This window comes from Cetorhinus maximus, chromosome 22, assembly GCF_964194155.1.
Source record: "Cetorhinus maximus chromosome 22, sCetMax3.hap1.1, whole genome shotgun sequence".
NCBI lineage: Eukaryota > Metazoa > Chordata > Chondrichthyes > Lamniformes > Cetorhinidae > Cetorhinus > Cetorhinus maximus.
The window spans coordinates 38,577,762-38,597,821 of NC_135900.1; the positions used below are offsets into that span (position 1 = coordinate 38,577,762).

Consider the following 20,060-nt stretch of genomic DNA (forward strand, 5'->3'; position numbering starts at 1 on the left):
AGCAGATGCACATTTAAATATTAATACCGAAATGCTGAGACCAAATTGTGCTGCTTTGTTGTTATCTTCCCTAAAACGGCATCCATCTGCTTGCCTCACCATTCATATGCATTGAAGTTGCTCTGTTCGTATGATAGATATGAACTAAACTCACCGAAGAAAATTAACTCTTGTCGTTTCAAGTGTAAGTACCCTTTTAAAGATGTGGTAAGTGTTAGCAAGTGGGGTTGGTTAACTCAGTTGGCTAGACATGTGAATAAGATTAACAGTAACAATACAGGGTTCAATCCCTGCTCCAGGTGAGGTAAGTTCAAGGCCTGCCTCCTTATCCTACCTGAAATAGAAAAATCTCAGCGTTTAGTAAATAATTGCCAAGGACAGAACTAAGAAATGTTAATAACTACCAGCGTCTCTAGCACTGAAAGTTAAACATTTATACCCTTCGGGTGTAAATGGTTATCAGTGAGTTAAAAAACGTAGAAATTTAAATTAAGATTTTTTTTTACTTTTCCCTTTTGTGGTTTTTTCTCTCCCCTCGCCTTATGTAATTGATATGACATCGAATTCACCTCCTCTAATTTGCACTTCCTACCCAGTCCTTGGGCGGAATTTTATGGCCCCGTTGCACGGAAGCAGGGCCATAAAATGCGGTGAGCTGTTCAAAAGTTCATTGACTTCAGTGGGACCGGAAAATCCCTCCAGTGGGAGGGGTTGTACACTTCTACCCCTTCAATCTGATTGGTTATGGAAATACACAGTTGCCTAGCTGTTAACGCGGGTACAGAGCTCAGCTTCCCCTTGCTGCAACATTATCTGCTCACAATTTCAGTAACTTGTCATGCAAAGAAAATTGAAAACTTAAACATGCAGGGGTGAGTCTAATGGCAGACACTGTTAGATGGATTGCTACAGCAAAATCTGAGCCATTATAATTCTTAGATTGTAAAGATACACGGAAATATTGGAATATTTTGCAAGGATTGTGAAGTGATTTTAAAATTAAAAAACAAATTCCATCATCAGTGACCCATTAAAAGCAAACAAAAGGTACAAAGGATCATCATTAACAACTTCTCTCTCACTTCCTCTTCTGTGATTTTATATTACACTGTAAGCTGGTGACACAAGTTGGCAGTGCAAGATGGTTGCTGATACTTGCCTTTGCATGTGCAGAATCCAGTGACATAATTTGCAGGAGACACAAATCGACCTTCATAAACGGTGACAGCTTCTTTTCAGCAGTCTTCAAACTTTTAATAATGAATCTTATTTCATTTCCCATGTATTTCCAAAATCGTTAGTAACAAATAAAGAAACACAACCAGGTAATCCTCTGTGGGGAGGTGATGTTGTAGTGGTATTGTCACTGGGCTGGTAATCCAAAAACTCAGGACAATGCTCTGGGGACCCGGCAGATGGTGGAATTTGAATTTAATACAAATCTAGAATTAGAAGTCTAATGATGACCATGAAATCATTGTCTGATTCACTAATGCCCTTTAGGGAAGGAAATCTGCTGTCCTTACCTGGTCTGGCTTACATGTGACTCCAGACCACAGCAATGCAGTTGACTCTTAAATGCCCTCTGAACACAGGCAATTCGGGATGGGTAATAAGTGCTGGTCTAGCCAGTGACACCCACGTCCCATGAACAAATAAGCTCATCCCTCGGAACTAATGGCCTGAAATCTCAAGCAATTCCATGCTTCCTTCCTTAGAGTGGGTGGGCACTCAGAGTGCAGCCATTTCCCTGTCTCTCCTGCTTTCTCTCTATCCCCAGCCATTTCTTTCCATGTTTCATCTTTTAATAAATTTCTAAAAAGACACCAATGTGATGTCATTTTAATTGGGGGTTGGGGGTGAGGATGGGCAGAAGGAGTGGGTCCCATTTGCCAGTTGCACTTTCCAGTGCTGTTTGAGAGGTTTGCGGTGAGCTGTGGATGGAGGGGGTTGTTAAAAGTGTCAACATTATGTTGCCGGCGCTGCAATATTTGCAATTCCAAGGCAAGTGATGACTGCACATGCGCCCTGCTGCACTTCCCCCCTATAAAGATGGTGGCTGCGCATACAACTACACATGCACAGCGTTGGCAGCAAACGCAGCCTTTACATTACTGGTGGTTGAATAGCAAAATGTACACTTGGGAAGCAGAGTTGGCTAGAAGATAGGAATTTCTTTGCTGAACCAGCTAAGGAACTGGTGGATACAGACTAAAGTGCTATTAGAAGGTTGTAATTCTAGCATGACAAGTTCCCATGGGTAATTTCCAATAATTGTGGACACAGGAATTTATAATTGAAGTTGACACAAAATGCGTGATAAATACATGACAGTAGCAAAATATTTAATATATTAGAGATCTCCAAGAGTAACTTTATTATGTAATAGCAGGGTTAGTTTCAGTGGCTGTCAAGTGGAACACTTAAATGCTGATTGAATTTATTTATCTGATAGAAACTTAGGGTCAATTTAGCATTCTCACACTGTCAGAACCAGAAAACCAGCCCCAACTATGTCATCACTGCTCTTCACTCAATATGTTGACAGAAATTGTCAATTAAAATAAATTAAACACAAAGTACATAGACAGAAAAATGTTGAATGAAAAATGTATGATTTTGAAATGGTTCCTTTTTAAAAGGAAACTTGACAGAGATATTTCCATTTCAAAGTACACATTTATATGTAAAAGTAGCAGTGATCAACAAACCAGATTGCTACTGTACATTTTGAGAGATGCTGGTGAAATGTCTATATAAATTAAATTTGAAATTATTACTGTTTGGAGTGGCTGAAGGTTTTTAAGGAGCAAAATTAAGCTTTTATTAAATTATAAGTATTCTGCACTGAAGGCAGATCACAGACTAGAAATCACTCATGGACCTAAAGATTATCCTTCACTGGAAGATAGCCTTGACATCAACAGCCATTTAAGAACAAGGTTTTGGGCCCCCCTCTTACGTGTCATCACCAATCACTGCCTTACAGCTGTGCTTTTAAAATCCCACATTTCTGTTCTTTGCCTCACAAGAAATGTAATACATACGTATTATTAATCCAAATCAATTTATTAGTCTTAGCCATTTTTTAAAAAATAATTCTTGACTTTGTTCCCCCAATTGCTATTTTTCATATAAATCTCATTAGGAGCCAGCTGATCACAGAATCACAGAATTGTTACAGCTGTTTGTATTAACAATTTTGAAATTTCAGTTCTCTACTATTTGCCTGAGAATAATGATCAGTTCCAAACTCTTTCACAAAGCGGTCTGGCTCCATTAAATTAACTCATCTTTACCATCCCTCCTCATTTACGGTCTTGCTGTAGTTACGCCAACTACGTTTTCACACAAAACAATGACTTTCAAATTACATCAGGATAATATAATGAGCAAAGTAAAATGTTTTGTCCAAATGCTGGAAAACGTCGGAATGCTTCCCACATATCTGAAAATAGATTGTATTTCAAGAATACACGATGTTCAAGACTGGTTGATGGTGCAATATCCCTGCTTATAATGTAGATTCCATCATTGTGCAGTGTACAAGTTAAATTTAGTCCAGATTTTGATGTGTTTTCCTTGAGGTGGAGCCATTCCCTAGTGGTCACATTGTAGGACTGTACAGTGAGCATGTCTTCAGCATGGCTTCCCTTTCTACTTCCACCTTTCTCGTGAATGCAGCCACCCACAAGATAAATTGTATCTTCCACAGAAACCATTTGTTGTTTACGAATGTGAACCTCACAGGATTCTAATACAGTCCAGGCATCTGAGGTTGGGCAGTATCGCAATATTTTCATATTTCTATCTGAAATTAAAAGTATTTTTGAATGAATTTTAAAACAAGATGCACACTTTTAAATACACATAGAGTTGCAAAACTGATACTAGAACACGGTCAAAGGTGAGAAGTATAATTTTAAGCATGAAGTTTCATTTTCAAAGCAGCAAGGCTTCACAATTACAAAGCCAAATATAGGTTTAAGATTCTGAAAAGAAAAATGCATGCTGGGCATAATTAGCACAAAGTGAACCTCTCTTGCCACTGGCTAGACTGGCAATTGAATGAGTTGAGTTGTTGTGGCTTCAGATTAAATATAGATATCAGGGCATATCATAGTATCCCAAATGCAGCTGATCAGTTTATTTTCAGGTGCTGATCAATGATGTGATTCTCCACATTATGGTAGGACAAATCTTCATCACAGAAATGGAACAGTATTGGTTCAGGTATGTCAAGCTGCTGTCAGCCATGCATGGACATGATAGTAAGACACAACAGATTGGATATAAACTTAGAGGCAACTTTTAACTCCCTAATTTTCTTCATATGCTGTCTCCTCTTTCCAGTTTTGTTTAGGAATTGAATTCAAAAGAATGGGAGAGGCAGCCACATTGTCTATAAACTCAATGGGCAGAATTTTACAGCCCCATTTCGGCGGGGACGGGGCCATAAAATACGGCGAGACATTCTAAACCTCATTTGCTTCGGCAGGAATGTAAAATCCCGCTGCCATAAAATTTCACCCAATGTAGTCGCAGTCAATCAAGAAAATTAAGTACAAGTGTCTTTCAAAGTGATAGTAACACTATCAATTTTTAAATTACTAACTCCGACAATGAGCATAAAGGTTGTTAAATTTGGGAAAATGATCAAGAACAACATTCTGTGATTAGCTAACAGGCAACAGTGTCAGGCAAAACAGACTCTTAATGCTGTGGAACCTTTACTTTCCATTTTTTTTAAGACAGATTTTGAGGAGTTACATCCAAACAGGTGAACATACAAATTAGGAGCAGGAGTAGGCCTTTTGACTCCTCAAGCCTGCTCCACAATTTGACAAGACCATGGCTGATCTGATTGTGGCCTCAACTCTACTTTACTGCCTACCCATTATATTCTTTGACGCCCCTGGCAATCAAAAATCCAACTCAACCTTAAAAATATTCAATGACCCAGCCTTCACTACCCTCTGGGGAAGAGAATTCCATAGGCCAACAACCCTCAGAGGAAAACTTTCCCTTCATCTCCGTCTTAAATGGGAGGCCCCTTATTTTTAAACTGTGTCTGCTAGTTCTAGTCTCTCCCACAAGGGGAAACATCCTCTCAGCGCTGTCAATTCCTCTCAGGATCTTCTATATTTCATTCAGATCACCTCTCATTCATCTAAACTCCAATGGTTACAGGCCCAACCTGTTCAACCTTTCCTCATAACCCCCTCATCCCAGGTATCAGTATTGTGAACCTTCTCTGAACTGCTTCTAATGCTATTATATCCTTTCTCAAGGAAGAAGAACAAGACTGTACACAGTACTCCAGATGTAGTCTCACCAGCACCCTGTACAGCTGCAGTAAAACTTCCCTACTTTTATAATCCATTTCCCTTGCAATAAACACAACATTCCAATGGCCTTCCTAATCACTTGCTGTATCCACATACTAACTAACTTTTAGTGTTTCATGTACCAGGACACCCAGGTCCATCTGTACCACCAAGTTTTACAATCTTTCTCCATTTAAGTTATGTACTGCTTTTCTATTCTTACTGCCAAAGTGGACGAGTTCACATTGTCCCACATTATATTCCATCTGCCAATTTTTTGCCCACTCCCTTAACCTATCTATATCCCTCTTTAAACTCTTTATGTCCTCCTCACAATTTACTTTCCTACCTTTGCGTCATCCGCAAATTTAGCAACCATACATTTGGTCCCTTCATCCAAGTTATTGACAGATTGCAAATAGTTAAGGCTCTAGCACTGATCCCTGTAGCACTCCACTGGTTACAGCTTGCCAACCCAAAAATGACCCATTTATTCCTATTCTCTGCTTCCTATTAGCCAACCAATCCTTTATCCATGGTAATATATTACCCCCTACACCATGAGCTCTTATTTTGCACAGCAACCTTTGGTGTGGCACATTATCATATGCCATTTGGAAATCCAAGTACACCACATTTACAGGTTCCTCTTTACCCACGTTACTTGACACTTCTCAAGGAACTCTCAATAAATTAGTCAAACATGATTTCCCTTTCATAAAACCATGTTGACTCTGCCTAATCGCCTTAAGATTTTCTAAATGCCCTCCTATAACCTCCTTCATAATAGATTCTAGCATCTTCCTCATGACAGACGTTAGACTAACTGGATTGTAGTTACCTGCTTTTTGTCTCCTTCCTTTCTTGAACAGAGGTGTTATATTTGCTATTTTCCAATTTGATGGGACCTTTCCAGAATCAAGGGAATTTTGGAAAATTAAAAACAATGTATCTACTATATCGGCAGCCACTCCTTTTAAGGCCCTAGGATGAAATCTGTTCTAATAGTTTCCTCAGTACACCTACCATTTCCTTATTTCCCATTAATTCTCCAGACTCTCTCTCTCTAGAGGACCAATGCTCACTTTAGTTACTCTTTTCCTTTTTAAAAACTTGTGGAAACTTTTAGTATCCATTTTTATATTTCTAGCCAGCTTTCTTTCGCACTCTAATTTCTCCTTCCCTATTAACATTTTAGTCATTCTTTGCTGGTTTTTAAATTCTGTCCAATCTCATGGCCTACCACTAATCTTTGCAGAATTGTATGCATTTTCTTTCAATTTGATACTATCTTTAACTTCCTTAGTTAGGCATGGATGGTGCATTCGTGTCCTAGAGTCTTTCTTTCTCAATGGAGTGTATCTTTGCTGAACTTTTCAAATACGTCCTTAAATGTCTGCCACTGCATTTTTACTGACCTACTGTCACGAAACTACCATATTTTTCATAATATTATTGTTGGGTATTGTAACATAGGCTTATGTTTGTGCGTGTGTGTGGATGATTCTGTCTGTGTCGCTGATTTAATTGAATTAGGTTCAGATAGACTGCAAGGTTGAAATGATCAAAAGAGTTAGGTGTAAAAAGGATATTTGAAATGCTAATGAGTGAGCTAGGGTAGAAGTCTCAGCAGATTGGGTGTGAATGAAATTTGCATTTTAAGACAAGTGGAGAGGTGTTTGGTTTTCAAAGAAACATGATAAAGTTTTACAACTGACAGGATAAATAGGGCAAGGTTATTATGGTTTTTTTTCCCCGAAAGGAAAAGGCCATATTGACAACATGAAAGATTTTTAAATTATGGGAAAAGTAAATTCCAAAGACATATGGGAACAATGGGATTTACAGTTCAATATGAGGGAAATATATATAAAGAAGGTTGGAGGGCTGTATCAGGTGTGGCTGTGTAAGATCTAAAAGGAACACCATAATGGAACAGACTTCGGGAAACAGCCTCTAGCCACTTTGGTTACTGGAGCAACAGACTTCTGCAAAGTTGTATTAAAAGCCTTTGGAATTCCACTGTTGAGTGACTGCTGTGGTAACCTTGCTGGATTGCCTATCTAAATATAAAACCTATTTTGGACTGTTGCCTTAAAGGGCATGTATAGTTGGGAATCAGGTTAAATAGGAATTTTGGGATTTGTTCTAATATTAAGTAACAGTGTAACAGTAATCCTGTGTATGTATTTAAATTATTTTATTTTGTTATTAAATGTTCTAATTTAACTTTTAAAATCTCTAAAGATGTTAGTGGATTCATTACTTCTGAATTCAGTGCACAAACCTTTTCGTAATAAATACAAATTACAAAACCGTTGATAGCGTGGCCAAGTTTCCCTTGTGATTTGATCAGCCTGGCAAATACCACCTGCCATATCATAATGCCTACCACTTAACCTATTTCCCAGTTCACCTTAGCTAGCTGCATCTTCATACCCTTGTAATTGCCTTTTTAAGTTTAAAACACTAGTTTAGATCCACTATTCTTCAAACTGAATGTGAAATTCAATCCTGTTATGATGACTGCTACCTAGAGGCTCCTTTACTATGAGGTCATTAATTAATCCTACCTCATTGCACACTACCAGATCCAGAATAGCTTGGTCTTTGGTTGGTTCTAGAATGTGCTGCTCCAAGAAATTGTCCTGAAATTAACTCTGAACTCATCTTATAGGCCACTTTGCCAATCTGATTCATCTGTTATAAATGTAGATTAAAATCACCTATGATCACCCATGCCTTTCTTAGGAGCCCCCGTTATTTCTTCTTGTATGCCCTGCCTTACAGCATAGTCACTGCTGGAGGGCCTATAAACTACTCCCACAACTGACTTCTTCCCTTTGCTATTTCTTATCTCTATGCAAACTGATTCTACATCTTGATCTTTAGAAATAAGGTAATCTCCCACTATTTTACTAATGTCATCTTTAATTAAAAGAGCAACCTCACCATCCTCTCCTAGCTTCCTGTCCTTCCAAAATGTCAAGTACCCTTAAATAGTCAGGTCCCAGCATTGGTCACCATGCAACCACTGCTCTGTAGTGGCCATCAGGCTTATATTTATTTCTATCTAAGCTGACAATTCATCTGTTTTGTTACAAATGCGACAGGCAATCAGATACAAAATCTTCAGTTCTGTCATTTTACTATTTTTGCAAACTTGGTCTTATCTGCTGTTGCACCCTTAAGTTTGTACACTCTATCCCTCCTGCCACAATGATTGTTATTATCCTTATTGCTACCTTGCACTCTTGCCTTGTCATTTCCCCTTAATTTACCATATCTTCCCTAACATGATTCCTCATCCTCATTTAGTTTAAAGCCCTCTCTATCGCCCTAATTATACAACTTGCCAGAACACTGGTCCCAGCACAATTCAGGTGAAGACCGTCCCAAGCTATTCTAGACCTGGTGGTGTGCAATGAGGCAGGATTAATTAATGACCTCATAGTAAAGGAGCCTCTAGGTAGTAGTGATCATAACAGGATTGAATTTCGCATATAGCTTGAAGAAGAAAAGAGTGGGTCTAAACCAGTGTTTTAAACTTAAATAAAGGAAATTACAATGGTATGAGGATGGAGCTGGCTAAGTGAGTTGGGAAATAGGTCAAGTGGTAGGTCAGTAGAAATGCAGTGGTAGACATTTAAGGAGGTATTTCATAAGTTCAGCAAAGATACACTCCAGTGAGAAAGAAAGGCTCCAGGACATGAATGTGCCATCCATGGCTAACTAAGGAAGTTATAGATAGTGTCAAATTGAAAGAAAATGCGCACAATTCTGCGAAGATTAGTGGTAAGCCAGGAGATTGGACAGAATTTAAAAACTAGCAAGAATGATTAAAAAATTAATAGGGAAGGAGAAATTAGCTCCCATTTACCCCAGTACTGCTGCCAGTGTCCCATGAATTAAAATCCATTTCTCCCACACCAGTCTATGAGCAATGCATTCAACTCTCTAATCTTATTTACCCTATGTCAGGCTCAGGTAATAATCCAGTTATTATTACCTTTGAGGTTCTGCTTTTTAATTTAGCCCTTAGTTGCTCATGCTCTCTATGCAAAACCTCTTTTCTAGTCCTATCTATGTCAGACCACAACAACTGGATCCTTCCCCTCCCATTGCAAGTTGCTCTCCAGCCCCAAGCAGATGTCCAAAAGCCTGGCACCAGACAGGCAACACAGCCGTAAGATAACAGCAAAAAAGTCATACGGACTCGAAACGTTAACTGTGTTCCTCTCCACAGATGCTGTCAGACCTGCTGAGTTTTTCCAGCAATTTTTGTTTTTGTTGTAGGCAACACAGCCGTCTGGACGTTCACTTGTGGTTGCAGAGAACTGTGTCTCTCCCCCAACTATGCTGTCCCTTACTACCACTACGTTCCTATTTACACAACCCCCCATCTCCTCCGCATGAATGGCTTCTTGTGCCATGGTGGCATGGTCAGTTTGTTCATCCTTTCTGCAGCTCCCGCTCTTATCCATTCAAACAGAAAGAACCTCAAACCTGTTGGTTAATTGCAAGGGCTGAGGCTCTTCCACTTCTACTTTCTGGATCCCCTTACCTGCCTCACTCACAATCACACCCTCCTGTCCCTAACCATGGAACAAATCAGAAGACCCTATCCGAAGGGGCGTGACTGCCTTCTGGAACAAAGTGTCCAGGTAACTTTCTGCCTCTCTGATGCATTGCATTGTTTGCAGCTCAGCCTCCAGCTCATTGACTGAGCCGAAGCTCCTTAAGTCGCAGACACTTACTGCAGACATGTTTGCTGTGGATCATACTGGCGCCCACAAGCTCCCACATACTGCAGCCGCTACACAACAACTGCCCTGCCAACTTTATTGTGTTTTAATTAGGTAATTCATAATTTATTTTCTTAATTAAATTTTAAATTAATGCATCTAGTTTTGTTTGTGCTTACATTCTTATGATTTCAATCAATGTTCTACTTACCCCAACTGAAATTCCCTAGTTTAGATAAGATAAATGGGAAATATTCACCAGCCAATCACTTACCTGCTTCCCTGTGATTTTCCCTCGATTTTTGTTTCCGAACATGGGCTCTGACTGTCCACAGGTGGCAGCAGCTAATCACACTCATTGAACTCTTGCCACCGTTAAGGCCCCTCTCGCTAAACTCTCGCCGTTATTAAGGCCCCTTTCACTGAACTCTCACCACTTTTATGGCCACTCTCACTCCCAATCTCTTGCTCAGTACACCCAACTGTAACAGGTGTGAAGCTTCTCCAACAAAATCAAATCTCATCGAAAGGGAAGAAAAGTTAGAGGGTCATCCTGGGCAGCTCTTCTAATGGCTAAGAATAGCATTGGTGATAACTGAGAGCCAGCAAAGTGCAGTTGATATGAATGCCCAGAAAAATGTAAGAAATGTATTTTTCTGTTGAAATGTGTAGGAATGTCAGTTAGTAAGTTCTGTGAGGAAGGGGATATTGAGGCTACTGTAGTAATGTTTTATGTTTTGTATTTTTAATTCCAAAAAATCCTTTGTGTTTTGAAAGGTTGGTTACTCAAATTTTAGTTTTTAAAACTGATGTTGCCTGCTGTGCAATTTTTGTTAAAATCTGCATCGTGTGCCCAGCAGGCTTTGCCCAGGATCACCTTCTATCTATCTTTTCTTTACTGTCTGTACAAAAGTGCCAAGCCTCCATTCACAACTATGAAACCAAGATCAGGAACTCAAGATTGAGGGATAAGTAAAATCAGTATCTCATCATTGTTATGGTGCCACTTATTAGTGAACAAACAGATCACCCAGGATTATATTTTAGTGTACATATTGTTTAAGCAGTCAACAAATCTCCTTTAAAACCTAGAACTAAAAGCAGCTCACCTCTTGTTGTGTATCCACCCATTACATAGATCATCCCTTTGCATTCACAGGCAGAGAACTCCACAAGAGGATCTGGCATTGAGGCTACAAAACTCCACCAATCCATCTCTGGATTGTAGCATTCAACATTACAAAGTGACTGTCCACCTACTGCATACAATTTCTCACTTACAGCTAGAAGTTTAAAATTTGATCTAAAGGGAGAGAAATATGGAAACAGCATAAAACGTTCAATTCTGTATTTTTCAAAAACATTTGTAGTTTTAATGAGAGCTTATGATGTATGGCTATTTAAATGACAAAAATATATTTTGTGCTCAGAATGAAGTACATTAGTGTTAGGCAATAGTATAACTCTCTATCTTTGGTTGCCCACAGTTAGCATCAAAGATTCCCAGTTCAGATGCAGTATGGTTAGATGCAGAGCAAAGTTCACTCTACTGTTTCAACTCTCTCTCGTGTCTCAACAATGTACCTTATCCCCAGCCCTTACAGAACTAATGTGTCATTTTCCATATCTCACACCAGCCATCCTATGGCTTCCCCAAGTGAGATTGACAATGTAGTGCCTATTAGTGCTGAAATTAGGACAATTTTGGGCTGTGCACCAAAGCCTTGTAACTTGAGATTGTCCTAACTCATTTCACATTCAACCCTTACAGCCTAGAGTCTGAACAGTTGGTTCCTGTCAAGTTAATTCAGATATAGGTTTCAGAGTATGATTATAAAACTGCATTGAAAGTCAACATGCATGCTACAGCCCTGATAATTACATCCCATCATCCCACTGTAAAGATGGACTTGTTGGAAGAATTAAAACAAAGGAAATGTTACTTAAGAAAGAGCAATACTTTTTCTAAAAATGATCAGCAGAAAAGAATGCACTGCCCCTCATCTACAAATATCTTACTCCCTTTAGGTTAACCCAAGCTCATGGGACAATGCAATGTCAAATGCAACAGGCTGAATACCTACTTGACTCTGTAATCAGAGTCCAGATGACATCAGGCCACTAGAAGACCAGCATGAAAGGAAGGGATTTCTGGGATGATGTGGTTCATGCTATACTTCCGCAGCTGCACGTCCACTGAAATGATCACTGTTGTCCCTCTAACATCGCTCTGAATCTTCGGCTATATTCCCAACATTACTTGTACCATGTGTCTGGGTAGCCTGATACTGTCATTGGGTGCATTTCCCAAATCATTTCAAGCAATAGCTGGCATATACTGGAAGTATTTGTTCATCCATCTCAATCTTTCTACAAACATTTCATCATATCAAAGTTTTGCGACAGGGGTAAAAATGACAACATCAATCCCTTCATAGTGCACGTCTCTTTCTTAAAGACACATTCCTATGATAATGATTTGAAACGTTCAATTAGAATTGAAGGCCAGGCTGGTACAGTCTTAAAACAAAAAGCATTCATACTTTACTTGGGCTTGTTGAGATTTATATATCAATGAAGTAAACAGGTGGGAAAAAGTGTAGTGTCTATTATACCAATACTTTTATCTAAAAAGTACCCAAATTTATGACATTCTGCTAGGGGAAGAAAGGCAATGCAAAGGGATAATATAATGGACCCTTACCACCCTCAGGAAATTATGAACATACTGAGTGGCCTGCAACAGTTTGTTGGGTGTTTATTTTCTTAATACAGTTTAGTCTTTGGAAAAAGGTTGCTGAAAAGGAATCCATGGAAGAGTGCAAGTACTTACCAATTTGTATTTTCTACTGAATGTGGCCAGTTCTGACTTACGAAAGATTTTATAAAAAATGTAATCAGTTACATAATATCTTGATAATGGCTAGCAGCTCACCTGCACTTCAGACATTATATCCCTATTTTTAAATTAATAGGGCACATAGTTAGGAATAGTTTACACAAGACTATTAAATAGGCCTTTTGTACATTACAAAAAATCCATGAACAATCACTGTCAGCAAAATTACCCTAAGACAATGTCAGATTACAGCTGACAAATATACTGCAATGGTGCCCACCCATTGCTGTAAAACAGTTGTATTTTATTTTAAATGCTGGCATGAGAATTGCTAGTGGAAATATAAATTATACTCTAGCAAGACAAAGAGCTCATGGTGCTGGGAGTAATATATTAGCACAGTTAGATGATTGGCTAGCTAACAGGAAACAATGTTGGGATAAATGGGTCATTTTCAGGGTGGTAAACTGTAACTAGGAGTGCCACAGGGATCAGTGCTGGGGCTCAACTATTTACACTCTATATCAATGACTTGGATGAAGGGACCAAGTGTATTGTAGCCAAATCTGCTGACCATAAAAAGATAGGTAGGAAAGCAAATTGTGTGGAAGACACAAAGTCTGCAAAGGGATATTGGTAGGTTAAATGAGTGGGAAAAATGTTGACAGATGAGTATAATGTGGGAAAAGGTGAGATTGTCCACTTTGGCAGGAAGAATAAAAAAGCAGAATATTTTTAAAATAGAGAGACCACAGAATGCTGCAGTACAGAGGGATCTGGGTGTCTTTGTACATGAATCAGAAAAAGTTAGCATGCAGGTACAGCAAGTAGTTGAAAGGCAAATGGAATGTTGGCTCTTATTGCAAGGGGGTTGGAGTATAAAGGTAGGAAAGTCTTGTTACAACTGTATAGGCCTTTGGTGAGACCACACCTGAAGTTTTTTTTGGTCTCCTTACTTAAAGGAGGGAAAGGTTGCATTGGAAGCAGTTCAGAAAGGTTCACTAGGCTGATTCTTGTGATGAAGGGGTTGACTTATGAGAAAAGTGTGAGCAGGTTTGGCCTAAAATCATTGGAGTTTAGAAAAACGAGAGGTGATCTTATTGATTCACAAGATTCTGAAGAGGCTTGACAGTGAGGGCGAGATGGGGTTCACAAGGTGGGGGTCGCTGACTGGGTGGGGGTCAGAAGAAAGAGCGAGGGAGATGACTTTCAGCAACACCCCCACCCTTCCCAATGCTGGGTCCCTCGATCAGACATTGAGTACTTGAAAACAAAGAATTCCCTCCCCCCTGGGAGCCCGAAAGCAAACGTGACAGAGTTTACTTTTCGGGCTCCCTGTGTGACGACTGCCCTGCCCGCCACAGGTTGAATACCAGCAGAGATGGAATGAGGCCCTTAAGTGGGCATTAATTGCTTACTTAGGGTCCTCAATTGGCAGTGGAGCAGGAAGGCTGCCCACAAGCCTTTCTGCCCTAGCCTTAATTGGGAAAGAGATGGATAGGTGGTGGGGTCCCCATCCCGCGCCCTCTAGCCTGATTAAATACCCCCCCATTCCAAACTCACCTAAGGGGAGGGCATTACATTCTGCCAGTGTTTATCCTCATGGGTGAATCTAGAACCAAGAGGCACAGTTAAAAATGAGGACTTTCTCCTGTTAGAGGATTATTAGTCTTTGGAATTCTCTTCCCCAGAGAACAGTGGAGGCTAGGTCACTGAATATATTCAAGGTTGTGGTACACAGATTTTTGATCTACAAGGGAGTCATGGATTGTAGATTCAGCAAGGAAGTAGAGTTAAGGCTACAAGCAGATCAGCCATGATCTTACTGAACAGCAGAGCAGGCGAAAGGGGGTGAATGGCCTACTCCTGTTTCTATTTTTTGTGTTATGTTCTGAACTGGTACAAGATTAAAATATCAGAGCGACATCAAAAATAGATTCATCCCATTTACTGGGCTTGACAAATGTGTGTTTTAATTAACTGTATGTCAGTTAAAAGCTGTTGTTTTATGAGGATAGGTTGGACAGGCTGGGCTTGTTTCCACTGGAGTGTAGAAGAGTGAAAGGTGACTTGATTGAAATACATAAGATCCTAAATGGTCTTGACAAGGTGGACTTGGAAAGGATGTTTCCCCTTGTGGGTGAGTCCAGAACTAGAAGTCACTGTTTTAAAATTAGCGGTGGCCTTTTTAGGACTGAGATGAGGAGAAATCCCCCCCTCCACCCCGCCAAGAGTTGTGCAACTTTGGAACTCTGCTTCAGAAGGTGGTGGAGGCGGGGTCATCAAATATTTTTAAGGCGGAAGTAGGTAGATTCCTGTTAGGCAAGGGAGCCAAAGATTATCAGGGGTAGATGGGAATGTGATATTCGATACACAAACAGATCAGCCATGATCTTATTGAATAGCGTAGCAGGCTTGAGGGGCCGAATGGCCTACTTCTGCTCCTATTTCATATGCATGTATTTAATCTACAAAAAAAAAAATGGGCCCTAACACATACAGCAAGTGCCCCGAAGTGTGTCACATAAAAACATAAGAAATGGAGTGGGAGCAGGCAGACCATTTAGGCTCGGAGCAGGCTCGAGGAGCCATTACTCAGTATTGACCTTTTGTGATCAGTGCATCAGTCTCAATACTTGTACCAGCCCTGCCAAGAGCAATACTATGAATGACACATAATCCAGGCATTGCTCAGTGCCCTGATGTACCATATTTTATTGCAACAAATGAGGCCTATTGGAAATGTGCAGCAATGAAAGGCTATCTTTGGGAGTGGGGGGAATTCTCACTTCACTAGCTTTTCGCAGATACTTCAGTAAAAATTCTGCAGATGGTGATTTGTATGTAGCACAGGAGATTTGCAAATTAGGGCCTCCACATAATATGGAACTGAATGCTTTGTTATTGCTATGCAATAGGGTAAAGGTGATTCTTGGTTGTTGTCTAGTTTTAATTATGTGAGATTATTTCTTGTGTCTTTTCTCGGACAGATAAACTTTCTTGGAAATGTCATAGAACAGTAATGTTGACATTTTTGAGACGTAACGTTATGTGCAAAAACTTTTAAAATATCTTTGATTAAAGGAGATTCTTGCAAAAAACAGCATTTATGATATCACCCTGTGGTGAGAGAGAACTACAAGAGTGTCATCTTTGTACCTTTTCTGATTCATTGGTGCAATCCGGTTCCACTCGTTTTTGCAGGGATTGTAGCAATGTGCAGCCGCGATCTCCTGACTAGTCATCCTGTATCCACCAACAATGAAAAGGTAGTTATTCAGGACTATCGAACCATAGCCCCTCACATTCACCATGTCTGGAGGGAGGCTGTTTGGCAGTGGTAGCCATCTCTGTGCAATCTCATCATACCTCAGCATTGACCAGGCCTCATTAGCAGCCTGATCCAAGGTGCTGCTGAAGAAATCCCCAACTGCCACCAAGACAGCTGTGCCTTTAAGGCGCATCTCCCTAATTTGTTGATGCAAAGTATTAGGTAGATGCTTGAATTCCTGCCTCCTTAGCATGGGATGGTAATGACAAACCATGAACCTGAGAGAGGCATTCATTAGATCACTGATTCCATACATTTCAGAAAGTTTATACAACTCCACACAGTTGTCCACCTTAACCTCAGAGAGCAGCAGCTTCAAGATGGAAGTCACCTGGAGAAAAGATGCCGTTTCCACCAAATCTTCCAAGGTCTCGTTATCAAAATGTACTTTGGAAGTATTGATGAATTCAATGACCAGCTCCAGTCCATGAGCACTCAAACCTTGCAACTGTACCGAGTCCTCTTCGGATTCCTTCATCCCCGAGTTATAGAGGGCTCTAAAATAGTCGCTTTTCTCAATTAACTTACTTTTGCTGACATTGTACGTCTTATCTTCTATTATGATAGCTATGATTTCTTCGGAGGACATTGTATCAGCAGACGAGGACCGAATGCCCGCCCGTGCAACTGCTTTCCTTAAGCGGACAGGTTCAGCTTTTATTTACAGTTATTTAGGTGCGAACACTTTACCATCCCCACGCAGGCCTACATCAGACAATGCATCAGCTTCAGTTAATTTAGTAACATCAATGTGTTCGATTTAATTTAACAGCAGAACCTTCCTGCACATATTACATGCAAAACATTAAATGCTTACTCCGTTTTCATGCATATTCGGATGAAGTTTCAGAGTCTGCTCGCTTGCTTCTTTAAGCTGGTTTCCTTGTCATTTTGGCGTCGTCACTTCTTGTTCCGTTTCCAACAACCAATCTCCGACTGTAAAAGGCAACAACCTGCACATTCTGCTCTTCTCGCATCTTACCAATTAAAGGCACTTAAACCGCTCTGACTCTTCGTGAAATATTGCTTCAAGTTGCTCACATTATTTGTTGCAGCCTATCTGTACAGTCAGCAGTGTTTCGAGAAAACAACAATATCTTATTACGAAGATTGTTTTACAAAAATGTATCTAGTCATTTTTTTTACCATCGAATACTTTTAAACAGTTAATATAAACAAAGTTGACCAAATTATAAAATAATTAAAAAACACTATTTTAAAAGAGAAAATAAATGTTGATCTGTACTTCCCTTTAATAAATAACAGCATGTACCTATCCAAACAACAGCAATTCTGCGGTATATTATCGAATTATAACTTTAATTGCAGCATCATGCTCAAACTGTATGGTGTTCTGCTCAGAGCACATTCATTGCATTCAGTTTTGGTCACTGATATACAAGGGAAACATCTAACTTTTGAAAGGAGTACAGAGCAAAGCCATTAGTTTCAGAGAACTGAAGCAATATTTGGGGGAAAAAAAGTCAGGGGGTGAATGAGAAGGGTCATCGTTGAGGTATAATAGAAAGAGCCCTGAACTTGCATTATATAGGATCTTTCACATCTCAAAACACTTCACATCTAATGACTTTGATGTGAAGTGTAATCACTGTTGCGAAGGCAAAACAGCAGCCAATTTATACACAGCAAGGTCCCATAACTGATTGGTTTTAGATGCTGGTGGTTGAGAGATAAATACTGGTCAGCCGAAAGGAGGACTTGCCCTGCTCTTCTTCAAGTAGTGCCAGAATATGTTTCACATCCACTGCAATAGGCAAACAGGACCTTTGTTTAATGCCTCATCTGAACAACGGCACCTCAACAATGTAATACTCCCTTTATACTGCATCATGTATCAGCAGTGAAAATGTATTCAAGCCCTGGAGTTGAGAGTTGTAATATATATATATATATACAGAGATAAAGGGGGAGAAAGAGTGACAGATTACAGAAACAGGTCATTTATCCCAAATAGTCTATGATTCTTGTTGTGAGGTGGCAGATGATGTGTGCCAAGCAGACCAAATCAACAAGAAAAACTTGGTCATGCTATCACAACGGTTTTGCAATTTGTATTTATTACAAGAAGATGTGTGCACTGAATTCAGAAGCAATGAGTCCACTAAGATCCGTAGAGATTTTAAACATTAAATTAAAACATTTATTAGCAAAAAAGATTTCAAGCACATACATAAGATTACATTTACTACTATAACAAATCTTAAAATTCCTAATTAACCTGACTCCCCCTTTAAGGCAACAATCCAAAATAGATTTTAAATTAAAAACCCAGAAAGTTACCATAGTACCGACTTGATAGTGGAATTCCAAAAACTTGTCTCCAACTTTAGTTACTGGAAACAGCAGGCTTATGCATAAATGGCTGGAGGCTTCCTGAAGACTGTTTCACACACTCCTGTTAGATCTTACATGACCCCCCAATATAGCCTTTCATTTTCCTTTTATATATGTTTCTCTCTCTTTAATATGTAAATTCCATAATTCCATGTCCCTTTGGAACTTTACCTTTCCCATAATATAAAAAAGCTTTCATGTTGCCAATATTGTCAGTAACCTTTGGGAAAAAATAAACACACTGCTTAGCCTTGCTTATCTGGCTAGTTGTAAACATCCTAACATCCCTTTGAAATCCAAATAACCTGTTTAATTATCTAAAAATGCAAAGTTCCTTCACACCTTACATACTAAGACCCTATCCATGTTTACTCATTAGCATTTCAAGTACATTTCTACATTAACTTCTTTTGATAATTTCAAGCTTGCAGTCTACCTGACTCAAAATGTCATTAAATTACACAGACAGAACCATCTACATTCACACCGTACAATAAACCAGATTATGAAAATTATTATACTTTCGTAACATTCTAAGTCAATGGTCCTTCAAGGTAGTAAATGGAATAGAAATGGTTCATCAAAACATTATTTCAGAGTAAACCAGAACAATAATACAAAGGGATATAAGTACAAACTAGTAGGAGGCAAATTCAGGCGGATGGCAAAAAGCACTTCATACAAAGTGTGATTAATCCCTGGAATATTGCTTCTGCAAGGGGTGGTGGAAGGAAAATCTCTGGAACCATTCAACAATCAGATGGGGATGATGGTGATGCACATAGTCTTACCTTGGAGGATAAGTTAGATGAGATTAATGTCTTCTTTCATCCCTACTCATCTTTATAAGTACAATACAGTGCTACAGCAACCTGCATGTATCCAGTGCCTTTAAGGTAGAACAATGTCTCATGCTTCTTCACAGAGGCCATATCAGACAAAAAGTGACACCAAGCCAGACTAGGAGATATCAGGAGGTATAACTTAAAGTTTGGCTAAGAAATGTAGGGTTTAAAGGAGGTCTGAAAGGATGTGAGAAGGCAGAAAGCTTTAGTGTGAGAATTCCACAGCTGAGGCCAAATATGGGTGACGGAGCAGGTGCCAATAGTAGATTGAAGGTAGTGGGTCATGTGTAAGGTTAGAGTTGAAGGTATAGTGGGTCCTCAGAGAGCTTGAAGAAGTTGCAGAGATTGGGAGGGGCAAGGGTATAAAGGAATTTGAACATGGGCATAAGAATTTTAATTTGGAGCTGTAGGAGACCAGGAGTCAATGTACGTCAATGAACACAGGGGTGATTGTTGAACAGGACTTGGAGTGGGCTAGGATATGGGCAGCTGAGTTTTGGATGAGTTTCTAACTTTAGAGAAGATAATGGATGGGATGCTGGCCAAAGAATATATTGGAATAGTCAAGTTTGGAGGTAAGCTGTGGCTGAGGTAATCAGCAGCAGATGGGCTGAAGCA

General features: G+C 39.6%; 1 protein-coding gene across 2 annotated transcripts; it reads right to left on the bottom strand.

The window, feature by feature from the left end:
* Positions 1–2,324: 2,324 nt before the first annotated feature.
* On the bottom strand, positions 2,325–17,166 carry klhl42 (kelch-like family, member 42). 2 transcript variants are annotated; one of them, XM_078568122.1, is made up of 4 exons: positions 17,060–17,166; positions 16,071–16,947; positions 11,182–11,375; positions 2,325–3,811 (listed from the first exon to the last, which is right to left on the bottom strand). In XM_078568122.1, the coding sequence occupies exons 2-4, from the start codon at positions 16,829–16,831 to the stop codon at positions 3,366–3,368; spliced, it is 1,401 nt and encodes a 466-aa protein (XP_078424248.1). In that variant the 5' UTR covers positions 16,832–16,947; positions 17,060–17,166; the 3' UTR covers positions 2,325–3,365. The 2 variants fall into 2 exon arrangements, with proteins under 2 accessions (XP_078424248.1, XP_078424247.1); XM_078568121.1 differs by having other exon boundaries at positions 16,071–17,166.
* Positions 17,167–20,060: the final 2,894 nt, after the last annotated feature.